The 19,479-nt window shown below is 44.1% G+C and overlaps 1 protein-coding gene across 2 annotated transcripts in view; it reads right to left on the minus strand.

Annotated features, from left to right (window-relative positions):
• MPND (MPN domain containing) overlaps positions 1-19,479 on the minus strand; it is a 432,621-nt gene that overhangs the window by 294,468 nt on the left and 118,674 nt on the right. For both annotated transcript variants that reach the window (XM_069649374.1, XM_069649375.1), the window contains exon 2: positions 11,632-11,907. In XM_069649374.1, the coding sequence (XP_069505475.1) occupies positions 11,632-11,844 (213 nt within the window). In that variant the 5' untranslated portion in view covers positions 11,845-11,907. The remainder of the gene's footprint in view (positions 1-11,631; positions 11,908-19,479) is intronic.

The following is a 19,479-nucleotide window of genomic DNA, read 5'->3' on the forward strand; positions in this document are numbered from 1 at the left end:
TGATGTATGTGATCTTCCCACGTTTTACTGTGTATTACACTATCGTCTATATAGGCCCGGCAGAAGTCAAGAGTAAGGATGTAAGATCTTATCAGTCAACCTTTGAAATGTCGCGGGGGCCCCATGTAGGCTGAATGGGAGGACTTTAAAATGGAATAGACCTATAGGTGTAGCAAAGGACGTTTTTTCCTGGTCAGGACCATATAACAGAACCTGCCAATAACCTTTCATAAGGTCTAGGGTAGAGAGATAGACACCGTTACCCAGCCGGTCAATAAGATCATCAATACGTGGCACTGGGTACGCATCAAATACAGATTTGGCATTGACTTTCCCGAAGTCGATAAAAATCTCCAACTCCCACTAACACGATGGGGAAAGACCAAGGGCTAGTAGATAGTTCAATAATATTAGCCTCAAGCATTTGCTTGATTTCCTGGATGATGGTTGTTTTTTTGGATTTGGGTAGTCTGTATGGTTTTAAATGTACCACTTTGCCTTCTGGAGTGCGAAGATGATGGTAGATATCAATCACTCTTCCTGGTTCTCCTCTGAATGCATCAGTACATTGGAATATGAGGTCATATATATCTTGCTTTTGGTTAATACTAAGTTTGGGTGGAATCAGAACTTGGTTATTAGAATCCTCTGGTAACAAAGAGGACAAAATGGTGGCATTTTATTCTGAAGGAATTTCCTTCCTTTCTACATTTTTTTTATTCAAAGCGTTGTTTATTAATTCGATCAACAAACTTTTACAACTTTTCAATTTAAATAAATTCTTCATGGTATACATTTGATATTTTTTTTTAAAAAACAATTTTTTTGAGAATCAATTTTTCTTCCTGCTATTTTTTTCCCATTAACTAAAATATGTACTTGATGTAGAATATATAATAAACACTTAAAGCTACATTCATTATCTGTTAACCGTATAACCGGTGTTTTACCATCTTCATATATTGATATATATATATATGGAAAAATATCCGGGTGATATAATGCACTATTGCTGGTAACTTCATTTTTAAACTTACAACACCCTGTAGATTGAAAGGCCTTCAGATAACATAGACATAGCCCTCCCTCTATGTTATAGCATGTTGAGAGGAAAACAAGGAGAACAACATTTACAGCACTCGTCGCCTAACAAGTATATCAATTAAATAAGAGACATTGATGAAATAGAACAATATAAATATAACGTTGTATATAACGTCTGCTACTATATCCCTTGAATCTTTTCATACATATTCTCAAGCTGATGGTTTATGATTGTTAGGAGTCCACACAAAGACAATATAAAACTTGTTCTAGTCCCCCACATACAGGCTAACCAAACCCATTCCCTGGTAGCCTCTGAGAGTACACCATGTTTTGCAATTGTTAATTGACGTGTTGTCTCAAAATGGCGACAGAATATAACTAGATGTTTCAACGTTTCTTGAATGGAGCCAGCATTGCAGAACCTACATCCCAACACCCTATCTGCTTGAAGGTGGGGACTCCAGCTGCCAATTCTTTCCAGGCTTAGGGATTGGTACATTTTAAATCGAGAATAAGTTTATCTGGCTTTATTACAGGGAAATTGAATTATATACGGTTTGTGCGGACGTCTAGGGGAGAAGAGGGCTGCTTCCTTATATCAATTTAGTTCAGCTATCCGATTTTTTTGGCCCAGTCATGCTCAATAATGCGGAATTTCACATGATTAGGTCTAAATTCCAAATCTACTGGTTCCAGCGCAATTTCGTTCAATAGGTGGATCATTTGTGAGTAATAGATTGTGATGGAAGAACGTTCTGAAGCGACCATTAGTTGTCCTAGGTCTTCGTACAGTCAATTATCTGGAGGATATAACATTCTAGCGAAATTGGACAATAGGCGCCAGTTCCGTCGTGCAGATAAAGCAGTAAGACCAAATTCTTGCCTTATTATCACATTTGGGGTGGATTTGGCGAGCCGCAATGCCCCCTTCCATATGCTTCCTTGTAACTGGTTGAGATAGCTATTGATGTTTACAAGGCACATATCCAAAGCGAAAAGAAGCACAGATTCCACCTTCAATATGTAGAATTGGAGGAGTGGCAATAGAGAGAATTTACAGAACTTTACGTAAACCATCCGCATTTGAGTGGAAAGGGGAGCCGCTTTCTTATGTAATACCTCTTTCCACATTGCCAAGGACTGGGAATCAGTTATTGTATAACCGAGATAGCGAATAGCGGGCACTATGGTTATAGGGAAGTTTTCAATTCTCCATTTGCGGGTGATATTTTTCCTTTTCAAATTCCTAAACACCACAATGTGAGATTTTTCCACATTGCATTTTAGGTTATGAATCTGACAGTACGAGGCAAACAAGTTTAATTTAATTTGTAGGCCTTTGGGAGTACGATCAAATATTACAATATCATCGGCGAAGGCTAGCCATTGGATTTTTAAATGACCAAGCCTTGCCGGGTAAGAAATCTGACTGTTCCAGATGTCATTGATGCCACATAGGTAGAGATTGAATAGCGTAGCCACTAGGTTGCACCCTTGTTTTACACCAACATCGATCCTTATCGGATTCGTTGTTGCACCTTCGTTGTTAACTCTTACCAAATATGAGGTGTTTGTGTGAAGCTTGAATATCAATTGTATGATGTACTCGGGTATATTCATGGCCGCCATCTTTTTCCAAAGTAGTGGACGTATGACAGGGTCAAAGGCTGAGGTGAGGTCTATGGATGCCATATAAAGTGGGCCAGAGTCTCGTACTTTAGTTTTCGCTAACAAGTGCGCCATAATTGTTGCATTAAGGGGAGTACCCATCCTTGCCCGGAAGCCAATTTGATACCTGGATAGAATCCTAAACTGCCCAATGACCGCTTGTAATTCCCCCAGGAGTAAGCTAGCAAACACTTTTGCAGCAGTATCAATTAACGCAATCGGTCGACAATCGGTCGAAAGTTGCCAGGCTCAGACCTTATTCCTTTTTTATATATTGGCACAATGATAGAATTTAGCCAGGAAGGAGGGGTGTCAGCGCATGATAGAATGTTATCAAAAAGTTTCTTGAGAATCTGGGCCCACATAACTGGATGCCGTTTAAGAACACAAGTTGGAATCCCGTCAGGGCCCGCTGCTTTTGAGTATTTTAGTTTGATTATCGAGGATTCTATAGTAGTCATTTCCCATGGCAAAAAGGACGCAATGGCTAGGGTAGTCCATTTATACTCCATTTTTTCGAAGGGTGCTGGGAGGGCAAATTTTGTTTCAAAGAAAGTCTTCCAGACCTGTGCGGAGATCATAGATGACTGATCCGTGGTAAGTGCAGTAGTACCCGCCCTAAGCAAAGCCCATGTGGAAAGTCTATCCCTGTGGCAAAGAGTGCCAAACATTCTCTGGTTTACCAAATTGTGTGTGAAATGTTTATAATCTCTGCATTTGTTCCGGTAGGTGTTCAGAACCCTTGTTTTTTTCTATCAGGAGGTCCCTCCACGTGAGGGAAGTTTTACAGATTTCGCGGATAGCCGCATTCTTAATTCTCTTGGCTTCGAGAATAAAGTTGGAATTTGGATTAAAAACTCCTTCAAGAGAATGCGGAGTGTTTAACCGTAAAGAGTTTATTACCCCAGTTATTATTCTGAATAAACCATCAAGTTCTAAATTTGGGGGAGTTTGATGGTGATATGAACTACAATAGCATGTGAGGCGTGCAGAGATCATATTTACTTTATCACAGAGTTTGGTGGCCCATCGAATAGACATCCCAGGGCGGTCCCCTACTAGCATGGCTTGCTGACAGTCCTTGTCTAAAAGCGCCACATCTAACTGCAGGTTCAAGTGAATCATGTAATGGTCACTATAGCCAGGATCATACTTTTTGGTATTATTTGAGAGCAACTGCAAGCCCTGCGATATGGCAAAATAGTCAACACAAGTGGAACTACCACCTCTCTTCCAAGTATGACACCCATCACTAGTCTCAAAAGGGAGAATGTCGAGTTCCCAAGATTCCAGGTATTCTACCCACAAACGACCTCTAAAAGCCGCTTGCTGATTGGCCCTACAATTATTAGGATTGGAGTTACTTTTCAAACAGTATGCATTGAAATCCCCTCCCAAAACAATGTCGCAGTTAGAATGTACTGATAACAATTCATTAAATAAACTATCCAGCTCTTGGAAGGCAAGTGGAAGGTTGAGAGTTGCAGGATTGTGATAAAGACATACAATAATAAATGGCGTGGACTGCATGCCCTTAGAAAAATCAAGACTGCCAATATTGCATTTGCATTACAGACATCTAACACAAGTGCATTTAAGTTGGTGTTTAGACATATTGCTAGTCCACCGTACGGCCTACCACATGTGCCTCGTTTCGCTTTTGTCTGATGTACGATGTATCCAGGCAACAAGAGTTCATGGTCACACATAGTCTCCTGGCATAGCATATCACATTTCATACCTACGTGTGCGTTGTTAAACCATGAATTTAAATTACTAAATCCACACGAGTTCCAAGACAAATTGGATAAGGAAGATGGCTGGTTAGTGGGGAGTGTTATTCATGGCTGGGTTTAGGGTGGTATGTAAGGCGGCTAACCATGACCAGTCCTTACTAGTATTGGACAAGCCAACAAGTTGATCAATAACTCCTGCATTTACTACACTCTGTGCAACACCAGAGACTAAGTTTGGTAGCTGCACAGGAGTATGTACCAAAGGAGTTTCATTAAAGGAAATGGCATCATCAATAGAGTCAAAGGGGTACGGCATCAAACCAATAGAGTGCAGCTCTTCCGTGTACTGTAAAAGGAGTTTGGTAATAATAGCCGATTGCACCTTGATGATTCTGAATTGGAGGCATGGTAATCCACTCAATATCAGTCGTGTGTAGAGTGCGAAGACCAGGAATTCGATTAAAGGCCTGCAGCAATGCAGATCGATTAAGTCGCTTGATGCCATTCTTGTCAGAATGGATTTCCCATCCTATGATCGTGGTGGACTGTTTGGTCATTTCCTCCAACACATCAGAGTCCGCCCCACAATATACTGGAGATGAGTTCCGGCGCCTTTGCTTTTCATCCACTCCCTTTGAGTCCTGTAAGGGTGATAGCTTCTTGCCAGACTCGCTAGATTTCCCAAGGTGGTGAGACTGGTGTCGCTCATCATTTGCTGAGGAGGCCACTGGAGCTGGCTCCTTGTCCAGCTCCATTTCATTATTAAGGCACGGTATCTCCGCTACCTTTCCTATTTGAGTGATTTTATTGTCAATAGATTTGAAAAAATTAGGTAGTTGGGTCTAAAATGACAAATGCACTTTCTCATCAGTAAGGGCATGCATCTTCTGAAGCGAGAGGTTTTTGGAGTTTTTAATGGAAGGAGTTATCCCCGGGTCCAAGGCATTTTCAGTGATTTTCGATACTTCTGGAGCGAGCAGTGGTACAGGTACGATGCTCTTTGCAGTTTTTTTTTTTTTAGTTTTTTACATGCTTTTTCTTGAGCAGCAGATTCATCTTGAGCGATTAAGGTTACTTTTTTCCGCTCTGCTTTCCTTTTCAAGGCACGGAAAAAGAGTCTTTTTTCCTTTCTTGAAAGAAAGGAGCGCTCTGCTTGAACGGGGGGACTGGGAGCAGAATCAATTTGATCATTGCTCTCAAATAGTTTAATTAATGCAGAGGGGCTGTCAGGATGGAATACCTGACCCCCCCGCCATGCAGCCAGAGGAGACCCCCATTTGCTCGTCCCCAGGGCCGGATTGTAAGAAGAATAACAGCTGCTCCAGCTTCTCCGCATGCACAGCAACTTCCATGCATAGTTGGGCATGCGTGAGAATTTGGCAGGAGGTGTCCGATTTTGGGGCGAGCACAGTTTGTGCAAAAGATTGCGGGAACGAATAAGTAACACAAGGAGCATTCGTAATTTTGGATCCCTTAAGAAGGGCAGCTGGATCATCTGTTTGCGTAGCCACGGAAATATTCAGGAGGTGCTACCGTTTCCAACGTTTGCTGCGCCTCTGGTACCCGTCTAAAACAAATATTAAAAATTAATAACTTGGAGGGCTTTATAAGATTTCTTGCAACGCTGATCTGCAATCCCTTAATTCATAATGCGTGTACTCATGGCCACGATCTAATACATTAAGTATTCTTGTTAAGACAGGGTAGGATGCTTCAAGGGATTGCATGTCTTCAGTAGGTTCCAAGATATCAAACCCCAGATGATGATTTGACAGTTTCTTAGCAGGCAAGTACATGGGGTCTATTCCAGCTTTTGTAATGCCACTAGGTGCTCGGGTTGGAGAGGAGGGCCATGAGCTAGAAGCAGGAAAGTTAGATGGCTTGATTTCATGAGTAGGTGGTGTTGGTGAGATGTTTAAGTCCTCCATGTGTAATACGTCTTTGCAATGAATGTGCACGCCGGCTCTTTTGGAACTAGGGTAGGTAACTGGCGTTGAGGGACCAACCGATAGCCGCACCCATTTTTCAAGGGCAGCGAGTACCACCGGGGCTAGTATGGAATTGTCAGAGGGTGAGGAGGGAATGTCATCAGTCAGCTGTTCCAGGCCAGTAGCTGCAATATCCATACGCATGCTAAGGAAACTTTTGCGGGATGATTTAGGAGAGGGCTTGTTTGTTGATCAGCGCCAAGGGAAGGAAACCCATTTGTTTCAGCTGCGAGTGCCTGGGCACGCGCATAGGCAAATGCCACCTCATGCTTTATTAGGTCCTGGTCAGTTACAGGACCCCAATGCGCTACCAGGCCGGTGCTTCCACTCGGCACGGGAGCATCACTCCTCATGAAGTCTTTTACTAGTGACATTCGTTTGTCTTTGCGATTTTTCTTCGTGTTTGCGTGTTTGGAGGGAGACAATTTCAAAGGGCGACCACTACGCAAGCATGAAACCATTTAATCCTGGCGTGCTTCGGACCTAGACGAGCACGCTCAAAGCCCCACAAAATAACCCACACAGCTAGGAGATTCTTTGCAATATGAATCACCCAATATGACCCGTGCACACCACCTCACCGCCTAACAGCCCAACAGCCACTTGGAGCCCACTTCAATGCGCGCGCGCAATGCGCGTGAGGGAGGGCTATATCCTTTAAATGGTTAATGTGGTATACGCAGGATTTTAATCAGCGGTCTAGTTGGGAAATTTAGCAGTTACGGGATCCTATTTGTTCTAACACCTCCTATGGCCCGTACCACTTGGATATTAATTTATTTTCAGAAGTCAGCAACAATGCCAATACTTTTTGGCCTACTGAAAAGGATCTTAAGGCAACTTTTCTGTCATAAGCCGTTTTCTGTTGTTCCTGTGCTTTGGCCATATGCGTTTGAACTAAAGACCTAACTACTGTCATGTGTTCTTTAAGTCGGCCCACAGTTTGGGAGAGCGGGATTGGGGCGTCTTCCCTTCCTTCCCAGGTTTTTCTCAACATATCAAGGATATCTCGAGGCTCCCGTCCATAGAGTAACTCAAACAGGGAGAATCCTGTAGAAGCCTGGGGGGGGTGGAGTCTTCCGAACACCAAATAAAGCCCAAGGTATCATTGATCCCAGTTTCTGCCATCCTGTTGCACTAATTTCTGCAACATGGTTTTCAAGATCTTATTAAACCTTTCTACTAGGCCATCTGTTCGTGGGTGATGTACCAAGGTTCTTAAAGTGGTAATATGTAATCACTTCCCCCACAGGTTTGCTCATAACTGTAGAGCCCTGATCTGTCAAGATTTCAATAGGAAACCCTAATCGTGAAAAGAAAGGGAGCAGGTGGTTCAGGATCTGTTGGGTGGTGTTGGCTCTTAGGGCAAAGTCTTCTGGATAGCGAGAGGAATAATCTATTACCAAGATGTACTTGTTCCCTAATTTTCATGTTTCCAGGTTCCTACAATGCCCATACCAATTCTTGAGAATGGAATTTAAATTTAAATGATTGGAAGTGGCTGTAAGGGGACTGATGGTGGTATGTGGGTTCTAGTCTAGCTGGAGAACGGGACGCCAGAGTGAGAGAAGCCGTCATTGAGTGGCGAGAGAGCTGTTTCTCCAAGGAGCCAGAGAAGGCGAGAGAAGAGGTAGGTACCAGTCCTTTTGCTGGGGCCATGAAATGCTTGTTCACCTGAATGGCAGTGGTAGGTACCAGTCCCTTTGCTGGGGCCAAGAACTGCTTGTTCACCTGAATGGCAGTGGTAGGTACCAGTCCCTTTGCTGTGGCCAAGAACTGCTTGTTCACCTGAATGGCAGTAACCATCAAGGAGTGTATGAGGGGCAGGCGGTGAGACCCTGACCTCAAATCCCAGAAAACATTTTACAGAGGAAACCGAAGAAAAGTATTTCGCAGCCGGTGAGTTTTAAGAGAATGCAAGGAAACCCGGTGCGTGTGAGAAAGGGAAGGAATTACACTGTAGCAGAGGGCTCACATGCAGTCGGCACGTTTTCGAAAGCCTCAGAGTGAAAGAAAAGAATGAGTTAAGGCGAATGCAATACTTGAATTGGATTTTGCAGAAACATTGTGTCAGAGTGGTCATTATTACGCAATACATGTTCAAAAGTCTATGACTAACGAAGGACATTGTAAAAGTATTACGAAACAAGAATACTGTGAATAAGAGTGAAAGCGAGGAACAAGAAACCCGAGTGGAGCCAGTGAACTGTGAGGAAAATGCTGATCACGCAAAACAAAGCTGTACCTGAAAGTCAAGCTTGCACATTATAGAAAGGAGAACCAAAGAGGTATCAAGAAAGGCAAACCCTAAATTTAAGAATTGGTGAAACCCTGTAACTCATCATAGTGGTCGAAAACTAGGTATGGGCAACTGGTTGCGTGACCTGTAATGGGTGAGCCTTGCGGCCCGTTAACTCTGCCTAGACCAGGTCGCCCCAATGAGAAGTGTGAAAGCAACTTTGAAATATGATAAAGCTGAACATTGGTGTTTTAAGGATCAGTATTTGAGTGAAAGCAACTTTGAAATACGATAAAGCTGAACAGTGGTATTTTGAGAATCAATGCTTGAGGCTTGGGGAGGGTATCCCATGAGCTCTGTTGGAACATTGTTTTGGAAATCAATGCATGGGGGGGAAGGGAACCCTGGAGCTCCTTTGGAACATTGTTGTTTTGAGAATCACCAAGCTCCTTTGGAACATTGAGAGGAAGGCTTAAAGCTTGGAGAAGGGAAACCCTGAGCTTGTTTGGAACATTGCTGTTTTGAAATCACTGCTTGAAGCTTGGGGGAAGGTAACCCCAGAGCTACTTTGGAACATTGTTGTTTTGGGTGAAACAGTGCCTAAGCTTTGGGAAGGGAACCCCAAACACCCTTTTTTAACTTTGTGGTTGGAACTGTATCCTGAACTTGTGAGGGGGCTAGAGACTGCTCCAGACTTAATATTGAGCACTATTTAAGTTAGACTATCCCAACATTAAATTTCTATATTAGAAGTGAGGGCAAGCATAGGTGTTGACACAGACAGACTTTTGAGTTGAACTTTTTAGACTTTCCTTAGTTTCTTCAGGTAGGGCAATCCCCACAAGAACTATAGGGCAAGTTAGGCGTTACACCCATTCTGATATTTTAATAAAGGTTTTCAAAACGGTTACATCTGTTGTCTGTGTCATCTCTTGATTCCATGCCTGTCTCACAGTGCTCTTTTTATTTATCTTGGGACAGGCACACATTTGTTGTTTTACCTGTTTATCAAGGTTGTTGCCACTGTCTTAAATGTGTTGTTGATTGAAATTATATTGTATTACTATGTTACTGTTTTGTATGCATCATTGATGTACTTTTATGGCCATTCCCCGAAACAAAGTCATTGATGATGGGGATAAAAACCTCATCAAAACTTGATCACAAACGTACACCTCGAACACCAAAGGCCAACGCTATGAAGGCCACTGCTCTGGACACAGCGCCTTCGATGCCCCATGCACATCTCACCTATAAAGCTTACCAGCATGCAGAGCTCAGGTAACTTCCAATATGCAACCTCAACACAAAGCACTGCAATCCTGTCTTTACCTTTCCACTCAACTAGCTAAACGCACCCACCCTCTTCCAGATCCACCCGAGTGCCTGGAAACAATCCAAATGGCAGCGGTACATGGTGCAAATCCTTACAACCTAACATAGTATAATCCTTGCCACCTTATTTGTAGCGGAGTTACAAATCCTAAAATCAATTAAGAACATTTTTTCCCCCTAAAAAGGATTATGCAGTAAAGTGGTTACAGGCGAAAACGATTAGTTAATGTGATTGATCTTTACTCATAGGAAAACCTTGTAAGTACTGAGGGTTGACCAACAGACCATCTTTTGAAAAGCAAACTTTTGGAAAATGGTCTAGAGACATAGAACAGGTAAAGGATGGATGACCTGAGCTGGAGAGAGAGAGAGAGAGAGGAGTCCAATCTCCATGGAAAGTCAAAACATGTCTTATCAGGACGGATGTGGAGGCTTGGGATAAACTTCGCCAGGCTTGGATGAATGATCTTGGTGCGATATCCCTATTAAGGAATGGGTCCATTTGCTTCATGTAGGGGTGCAAGCAAAGATGGATTTACAGCTGCAATATATTAGGCAAAGGGTCCTCTACAGATTATATTGGCCACCGTCCAAGATGGCTAGGTTGGGGCTTTCAGATTCTGATTCTTGTTGGGGTTGTGGATGTGGTAGAGGCTCTTTAATGCATATGTTATGGATGTGCTCAAGAGTGTCTGAGTTTTGGTCTGGTGTATTGGATAGATTAGACCTTGTTGGGGAGGAGAAACTTCTATGCACTTTCTATTCAACAATATTATTATCCAACAGGGGAAGGGGGGACAGGGCTAGGGATAGTGCAGATTGGATTAATAGGGTTTTGCTTTTAGCAATAAAGCAGATATTACGAGTTTGGAAGTCTAGAAAGAAACCAGATGTGGAGGAATGGCCATCGGATATGCAAATCTTGTCGAACTATGAAAAAGTTATGTTATTTGGACGGGAGGGACATTATTCTCGGCTTTGGGTAGCTTTTAATGATTTATACTGTTGAAAGTACAAGGTCCGGTGTTTAGTTGTCTGTCCCTTTGGGTGGAAGGTGTTTTTATGGTGGCAGGGGGCTGTCAGTTGTGCGTTTTACTGTTATTTAGTCTTTTTTGTTGTGGGTCATAGATCTTTTATAAGGTTGTAAAATATCCTGCATGAGTTATAAGTCTCTATATTGTTATGAATTTGATTATTAGTCTGTTTTAGTTCTAATAATGTTATGAGTTTTGCCATTTGGATATAATGTGATACGGAGATTGTTGTGCTGATTTTGTTTGTTGTTTAACATGTTAAATAAAATGATTTAAAAAAAAAAACAATTCTCATCTTTTAGGGTTGAAGAATGAGTTCCGGGTTAGATGTACAAACAATAGCTAAGGGTGTTTTATTTTGTGTTAACCAGCACAGATCTGAAGCTGCCCCATGTCAAGAGTAAGCTGTTCACCCCATTCTGTTCCTTTTCACACACAAGTCATTGCAGTTTTGATTTTACAGATATAAATGAAAGTCTGAAAGAACCAGAATGCAAAACACCAGGGACTGGTTGAGCTACTTGCACCATATATGAAAACTTTGATACATGGGGATTTGGTCTGTGCGCCTTTACGTCCCTCACCAGGTAGTTGATGGACAGCAAACCATCACCCGGCTCAATGAGGGTGTCCTTTAGCAGCACCCGCAGCGTGATTCCGCGACGGGTTAAGATACAGCCACGCCCACTCGGCACCACTTTCACAGGGGCTTCGCTCTCTGGGTCATCTATGCTGGTCTCCAGCTCTTCCTCCTCTTCCTCTGGTCCCTCCTCTGCCCCTGGAGATTGAGAGTCCATGTCTAACAGACAGATATCACCAGCTCAAAGACACAGTGATCAAATCTGGAGAGGTACCATCACCTGAGATAAACATAAATCAAAAATAAAATGAGATTAAATCATGAGGGCTATAAGGTGAAGGCATATAGTTTTAACTTTCACCCGACAGCAAAACAGCAGCATGAGAACATATTGACAAAGTGTATTTTGCAACTGCCTCACAGAAAAGTTATGGAAACAGGGAAGGTGGCGTCCTGCCACATACATTTAATCTCTTTACATGCACATTTTCTGTACAGATTTAACCATTTTACATGCTTAGTATACGAAGAACTGTATAATTAGCTTACTTTCATTTTGGATAGAGGAGCAAAAACACTTGTTGAGTACACTTAGCTTTTTATTTAGCCAGTGTCTAAAGATGCAGACTCAGTTCCACATTTTGTTTATATTCCCCTGTGTAAGGGATTCTTTTTACAGGGAAACAACAAGTTCTGCATTTCACTTGTATTCATGTTATATAGAAAAAAAGAGCACAAATATAATCAAAACACAAACAAGTGAGCATTGACATAAATATATACACACGTGCAGTCCAATTACAGGGCAGTGAAAACAGTTGTGGTTTGCCTCAATGTACAGAGAATTTCTTTACTTTAGATATTTCAGAGGACAACCCGCCCTCTGGTTACAACATTTCACCACCAAACTTACCCCCAACCAACCCTATCCTAGCATCAGGAATGCCAGGCGTGGCTCTCGCCTGTACAATAGCATCACCTCAACTGCCTGTAACCACACTTTGTCTGATACAGGCATACGGAATGCGGCTACGCATAAACCCACACTGTCTCTCCTGACTAGATCGATATCGACCAACCTCCCGAGTCAACCTTGTGACACATTCATTAGAAACCAAAGATTAGCATCCAGATGTCACCACTGGTCCTATCACATGAACATCCTTAGTATGGAAAAAACCAAAAACACCACTGCCCATGTGGCGCCGATAATTGTCGCAACTCCCACTGCCAATCATTCCAACACTGTGACCAAACTCAAAGGTGCACTTATTAACGCACGCTCTGTCCCTGCTCATGCCCTAGATATCACAGATTTTATTGTGACAAAAAACCTTGACTTTCTTGCCATCACGGAAACCTGACTGCATGCGGCCTCGGGTCCTGCCCTGACCCTACCCATCCCTGATGATTACTCCATTATCAGATGCGATAGGGATACTAAGCAAATTATGGGGGGTGGGTTAGCATTCATATTCAAGAGTTCACTTAATCTTAGAGCTGCCAACACCCTACAGCTGCCATCAGCTGAACTACTATCTATTAAACTAGCGAGTTCACCTAATCACACCGCCTCAGTGCATCTCATATACAGGCCACCCGGCCCTACCTCCACATTTGTAGAGGACATCTCATCCATCCTAACCTCTAGCACCAAGCCTAAATCTCAAATCATCATACTTGTCAACCTCAACTTGGGATACCAGGACACGAATGATACCAAAGCCAATGACGTAGCCAGTGTTCTGGCTGACTTCGGCCTCACCCAACATGTTAATGAACCCACCCATATCAAGGGTCGCACCCTTGACTAGGTCTCAGACATGAATTGTGCACTAAAGGTAACCTCTGTGACACCATGTGCGTGGTCCGACCACCATAAAATAATATTTTCCATTGATTCTAGCCCACCCACTGACAAACCCAACCTTGCCCTGCCCACTTATACACGAAACAAGAAGGATATTACGGTTGAGAAACTACTCCCCCTTATTCTCCCGCTACTGAACTCAGCCTCCTCCACTTGCTCAGACCCTACTGCCCTAGTTGATACCTACAACCGTGCCATGTTAAAAGCTCTCAACACCATTGCCCCACTGAAACTGCGCAAACAGAAACCTTGCAACCATCTTAATTCATGGTTCAACCCTCACTTACGTGAACTGCGCAAAGCGAAAAGAAAAACAGAGTCACATTGGAAAAGCTCACCTACACTAGTCAATAGAAATAACCTTACAACCGCCTCCCTCACGTACAAAGAAGCTATCCTAGCGGCCAAAAAGGAAGTGTACAACGTTAGAATCACACAAGCTCAATCCAACACCAAGGAACTCTAAGATCCTTAAGGAACTAGAGACCTCAGTCGCCCCATTGGATACATGCACCCCGGAAGCTGAATGGTGCTCCAATATACAAAAAGCATGACTAGACTAAATTGCCCTGCTCCAAGCCAAAATTAATATTAAAAAAAGCCACCTCTCGGACTCAGCGGGCAACCCCCAGTCTTACAATACCCCCGTTCCGAAGCACTTATTCAAACCTTTCAGCTTCTCACCCCTTACCATCAAGGAAGTTGAAAACATCATTTCGAAGCTTAAGCCTTTCAACTGCCAAGGTGACGCCTGCCCTGCGCCAGATGTAAAGGAAGCGGCTCATGAACTCGCCCCATTCATTACCTCCTTTATCAATTAATCATTCAAATCGGGCACAGTACCCGACAACTTCAAGGATGCGTGGGTCATCCCCCTAATTAAAAAACCTAACCTTGACCCTAGCAATCCCTCCAACTACAGGCCCATCACCACGGTGCCTTACCTACTCAAAATTCTGGATCATGCAGCCCATCTCCAAATCCAGGATTACCTTGATACTAACAACCTATTAGGGCTTAGACAATCTGGCTTCCGTCCAAGACACGGTACGGAGACAGCCCTGATCGACTTGAAAACCCAAATTGAGGACCTGAAAGATAAGGGTAAACAAGCTCTCCTGCTCCTCCGCGACCTCTCTGCTGCATTCGATTTGGTCGATCACCAAATCCTCTGCCATCACCTTAAGATAGCCGCTCACTGACGCAGCTACCTCCTGGATCAGCTCCTTCCTGGCAAATAGATCCATGAGGGTCTTCTCTCCCTTACCCGCGGCCAGGGCTGGACTGGGAACCAAAAGTGGCCCTGGAATTCTTTTTCAAAGTGGCCCCATATTTCGCCGAAGGTGCGAGTACAGCGCGTGAGCCCAGCTCTTACACCTATATTAAAGTAAGCTCTGTTGCTCATGAGACAGTGAGCTCAGGGGCCCATATAAAGGTGAGCTCAGCAGCATACATAATGGTGAGTTTAGGGCATTGGCGATGACCAGTAGATGATAGCACAGGATTACAGCTATCCATAAAACTGTAATCTCAACAGTCCATGTGACCGCAATCCCAAAAGCCTAGGATACTGTGAAATTGGGATCCCTCCCGACAGCAATTCAAGACAATCATAAGACTGCAAAATCTGCAGCCCCTGTGCCACTGAACCCAGCAGCACGTGTGACTGCAATGTCTGACAGTAATCCCAAAATCCCATGAGACTGAAAAATTAGGAACCCATGCAAGTGATCCCTGTAACCAATAGGACTGAGATTTCAGCAGCTCACATGACAGCAAGCCCAGGAGCCTATAAGAATGCAAAAGTCGAGGCACATCACTGACAGGGACATGCAAAAGCCAGTAAGACTGTACTATGGAGCGCATGTGTTACTAATTATAGAAGCCAATCCGACTGCGAGCTCAGTAGCCCATGTGGCAGAAGGGTCACCAATTATGCGACGGACAGCTAAGTCATCCATCCCTATTATGGCGAGCTAGCTAAAATCCCATGTATGCAGCTAGCTCTGAGGTCCATGTAAGGTTCAGCTGCCTGGTCATGTGGAGGTCAAGTGGGCTGGCAGGACCAACAATGTATTTCCACTGATTGCAACCCCTACACCCTTCTAACTGGGTGCTAATATTATAGACATTTTCCCTCAGCTTCAGTTACTACTGCCACGTTAAGAAATGCTCACATCAGAATCACTTCAAATGTCCCCAGCATACAGTGCTTAGGAACTTCGACCTGTGAGAGGTAGCAGTCAGACAAGCTGTTCCTTCTGCCTCAGGGCACCAGCTGGACCTGCACTCTGAGGTGTGACGCCTTTTAGAGAACCAGGTGTTCAATGTTTTAACAAGGTTTCGCCTTATAACGCTCAACGAACACACTAGCCCTGCAGGAACCTATGACAGGTTAAGAGGTGAGGTTGTGAATGGAATACAAGCGAGCGGGCCGATATTTACTGGAGAGTAAGGTGCTGAAAAAGAGACGATAGACATAGACACAGAGGACATGAAGATACATAAGCATAACGGACTAGTCTGCCCACGTCCCTGCTACTGCATAACCAACACTGTTTGCAGCTCTGTCTTTGCTCTGACTTCTCCATCACTTCCACTAGGCATACAGCTGTCTTTGCTCTCGCATCTCTGGCCCTCTAGTGTCATCCACTTCTTGGCCTTTCTGAATTATGCTACCCATTCTGCCAAAAGTACTGTTAGTGGAAGGAGTCCATTGCACTTGCAAATCTTGATTGTGAAGAGTATCATCAGGTTAACGCTGAGATTGCCCTGCACCAAAAAGTGTTAATCGAGCCTCCCTCTGCCTTTGCTGTAGTGTAGGTTCTTGGCATGTGGCAGTACTAGAATGAGTGGTGGGCACTATCGGTGTTTTTGGGGGAAGGAGGGTGGACTGCTTGTGAGGGTGCACCTGGAATTTAGGAATGCATTAGAGGGGCTTGATAAGGCTAGGCACTGTGGGATCTAGTTATATTAAAATGATGCTGAAAAGTAAAGTGCAGATTGTACCATTGGATAGAAGGGTATCTCAATGGAGATTATGACATTTCAAAAGGGCTCTGTCGGATACATGTCAGCGTGACTCAGTCCATTCAGGAGAGGATTACCCTGGTTTATGCTTGCGCAATAGCATTATAGGGTTTGGAACCTCAGCTGTCTACGCCTTGTAAAGAAAAGGAAAACAAAAGCAGAACTGCACTACCATCTCCCACATGGAATGGTCATGTGTGTGTACAGTCGTGAAGTAGACGTGCTGTTTATTAATTATCCATTCTGCAAAGGGCCTGCTAGTTCCTCAAAAAGAGGTGCCCCACGCAAAAGCAGCATTTTATTTTAGATACATTAGTAACAGCGGCACAACGTTACTCCATGGATGGGCGATGAGTAAATCGCTGCTATCTGAGACTTGTAACCTGCACACAAGTTTGAACACGAGGAATAGCCTCTTTCAAGGTCTCAAATGGTTTAATAATAACACCTGCTCTTAAAGTGCTTAGAAGGGGAAGGAATCTGGCATTGGGCTACGGATGAAGACAAAGTATTACCCACCACAAACCAGTGAATAGGTTGTACCTGCATTCAGACCTGCTACCCATCCTCTGACCCCGGAAAGCCCCTCCCATCTCTTCTACAGCAGATATTCGCCCCATACCAGGCCTAGGTATTCATTTTATCTCTCACAGCCCCACAGTCTCATTAGGATGAAGGTCCTCTGCTGACTTCTCTGCGTTGCTGCAGTTTTCGGACTGGCATCTGCGGTTCCCTTTTCTGCTCTAAGCAAACTTGGTAGGTACTTCTACAATATCTTGGCGCGCCCAAGTGCAGTGAGAATGCATTGCAGCAGGCTATCCGAACATGATGCTTTCTACCTCTCTGGCTTACTTTCCCTGCCCTGGCTGTGCCAACATGTGGAGTCGGGGACAACGTGATCAGAACGGTTGAATAAGTGGGAGAAACGCTCGAAGTGCAGAGATAGTTCAATGGGTTAACAGGTCTGAAGGTCAAGAAGAGGTTCCAGACCGAGCAGACTGAACCTTTTCACCATTCCAGGCTTTATAGACCTGTGCCCAGTTTGGAAAGCTCCTGGGGATTAATTTGGAGGTATTCAAAGTATTGTATCGGAAAAGCACAAGTAGCGATGAAATGTGCAGAAATTACTGGTGCATTTTCAGGAGGACCTGTGTGTATTGGAGAGCTACAAAAGCATGATAAATGGCCCCACTAGAAGACTATTGCAGAGGGTAGCGTAGCGTGGCCAATTTTCATTGTGAGTGTAGAGTATGGCTACTACAACAAATGAACGGGCCTGTTTTGGGAAAACACCATTGGAAAAAAGGCTTTGTATATCAAGCCCCAACCCTGAACTCCTTTTATGAGACTTGTCCTATTGTGATTACATGAAACCGCAGCACAACCCCACCTCTCACCTATAGGAAACAGGCCTGTCGTCCATATCCATCGTTCTCCCTTTCAACAATGTGGTGGTGTCAGAGGCGTTGCTGGGGGGGCTAAGGGGACTATAGCCCCTGGTCTTTTGTTTGTAGCCCCGGATAGAATCTCAGGAGCTACAACCAAAAGGCTAGCTAGCCCCCAGTTCCAACATCAGCGTAGCCCCGGGTCTTTTCCAGACCTAGCAACACCCCTGGGTGGTGTGCTTTGCATCGGTGCAGGGGCAATGCAACTGCACCTTCCACATCTCTGTAACACTTGGACAAACTGCACCTTAGCTCCAGAGTCTGCGTGTCTATTAATTAGTTCTAGACCTTAGATGATATTTCAGGAATTATTGGTTTTTGTAAAATATTCAACTGAGAGATGCAGAAATGCAGTAAGGCAGAGAACAGTTCAATTGTGCTTACCTCATTTTGTGTGTACTCAGCCAGGTCACTGTGTACATTAGCTGTGGGATGCACAGACATACTTGATGGTGGGTTCACATAAACAGGACACCTATGCCCAATCTCAAAATAGGGCTCCAACTAGTGTGAAGGCAAATTAAGAATCTTTTTCACTTCCAAGTGCCAAGGGAACTGGGGAAACGCGCCCGAGATCACACAATGTGGTCAGGTGGATTAGCTGGGAGGGCCAGAACTCGGCTCTGCGACTTTCTACCTACTTACATGGTTCATTTAGCTACCACAGTAGACTTAAGCTAGATGCCAGGGTGCCGGCTCGGATTGGCCATTGGGGCAACGAGAGAGGGGTCAGCCTCAGAGGCCATTTTTACTATGCACCCCCTGACCTTACAGCACTGTGCAGTTTATGCTGTTATACAATGTTGCTGAGGGAACGTGCTTTGAAATGTCAATTACACATATTCAGCCCCTCCCGCCAGACATTGCTCACTCTTTTATGATGCCATTTTCTATTCTGGTCCTAGTACAACCTTGCATGCGCCTTCACCCCCCATCGCCCATTTGACTTCTCATAATTTCATATTTCATAGTACCTCCATATTTCGTCGTACTAAATGAAAAATAATATTTCTGGATGTTGTACATGACACGGGGGATAACAAAAAATAAGGAGACCACATGGAGACAGTGTTTTACCCCACCAATTGTCATAAGTAAGCAAATGAACCGTGGCCAACATGCACAGTCTGTGTACACCGAGCTGTGGAGTGTGAGCACGGCATAGGTTGTGTTATGAGCAGCCAGGGCCACATGGCCCACGGGAATTCCTGAGTTGTCAGCGGACGCTGGAATGGGGGAGAAGGGGACGGGAACTCGTGACTGGCTGCATGGCCAATAACAACACAAAAACATATACCATTGCCAAATATATAAACTTAGCAATCACATTCACACCGATTCACTCGCACCTCACCTTAAAATCAAATGGCACTCAGCTGCCCAGCAGAGTCTCAGTCAGCACAGAGGGTGCTGGCTGTGCTCTGCTGCTCCGGTGCAAACATTATCAAGCAACACAGTCAGGAGTGGCTGCAGGGGCACGTGCGGTTCATTCCCCTGGAGGTGCCCA

Source organism: Ambystoma mexicanum, chromosome 1p (genome assembly GCF_040938575.1).
Source record: "Ambystoma mexicanum isolate Mex_15411 chromosome 1p, UKY_AmexF1_1, whole genome shotgun sequence".
Lineage (NCBI taxonomy): Eukaryota > Metazoa > Chordata > Amphibia > Caudata > Ambystomatidae > Ambystoma > Ambystoma mexicanum.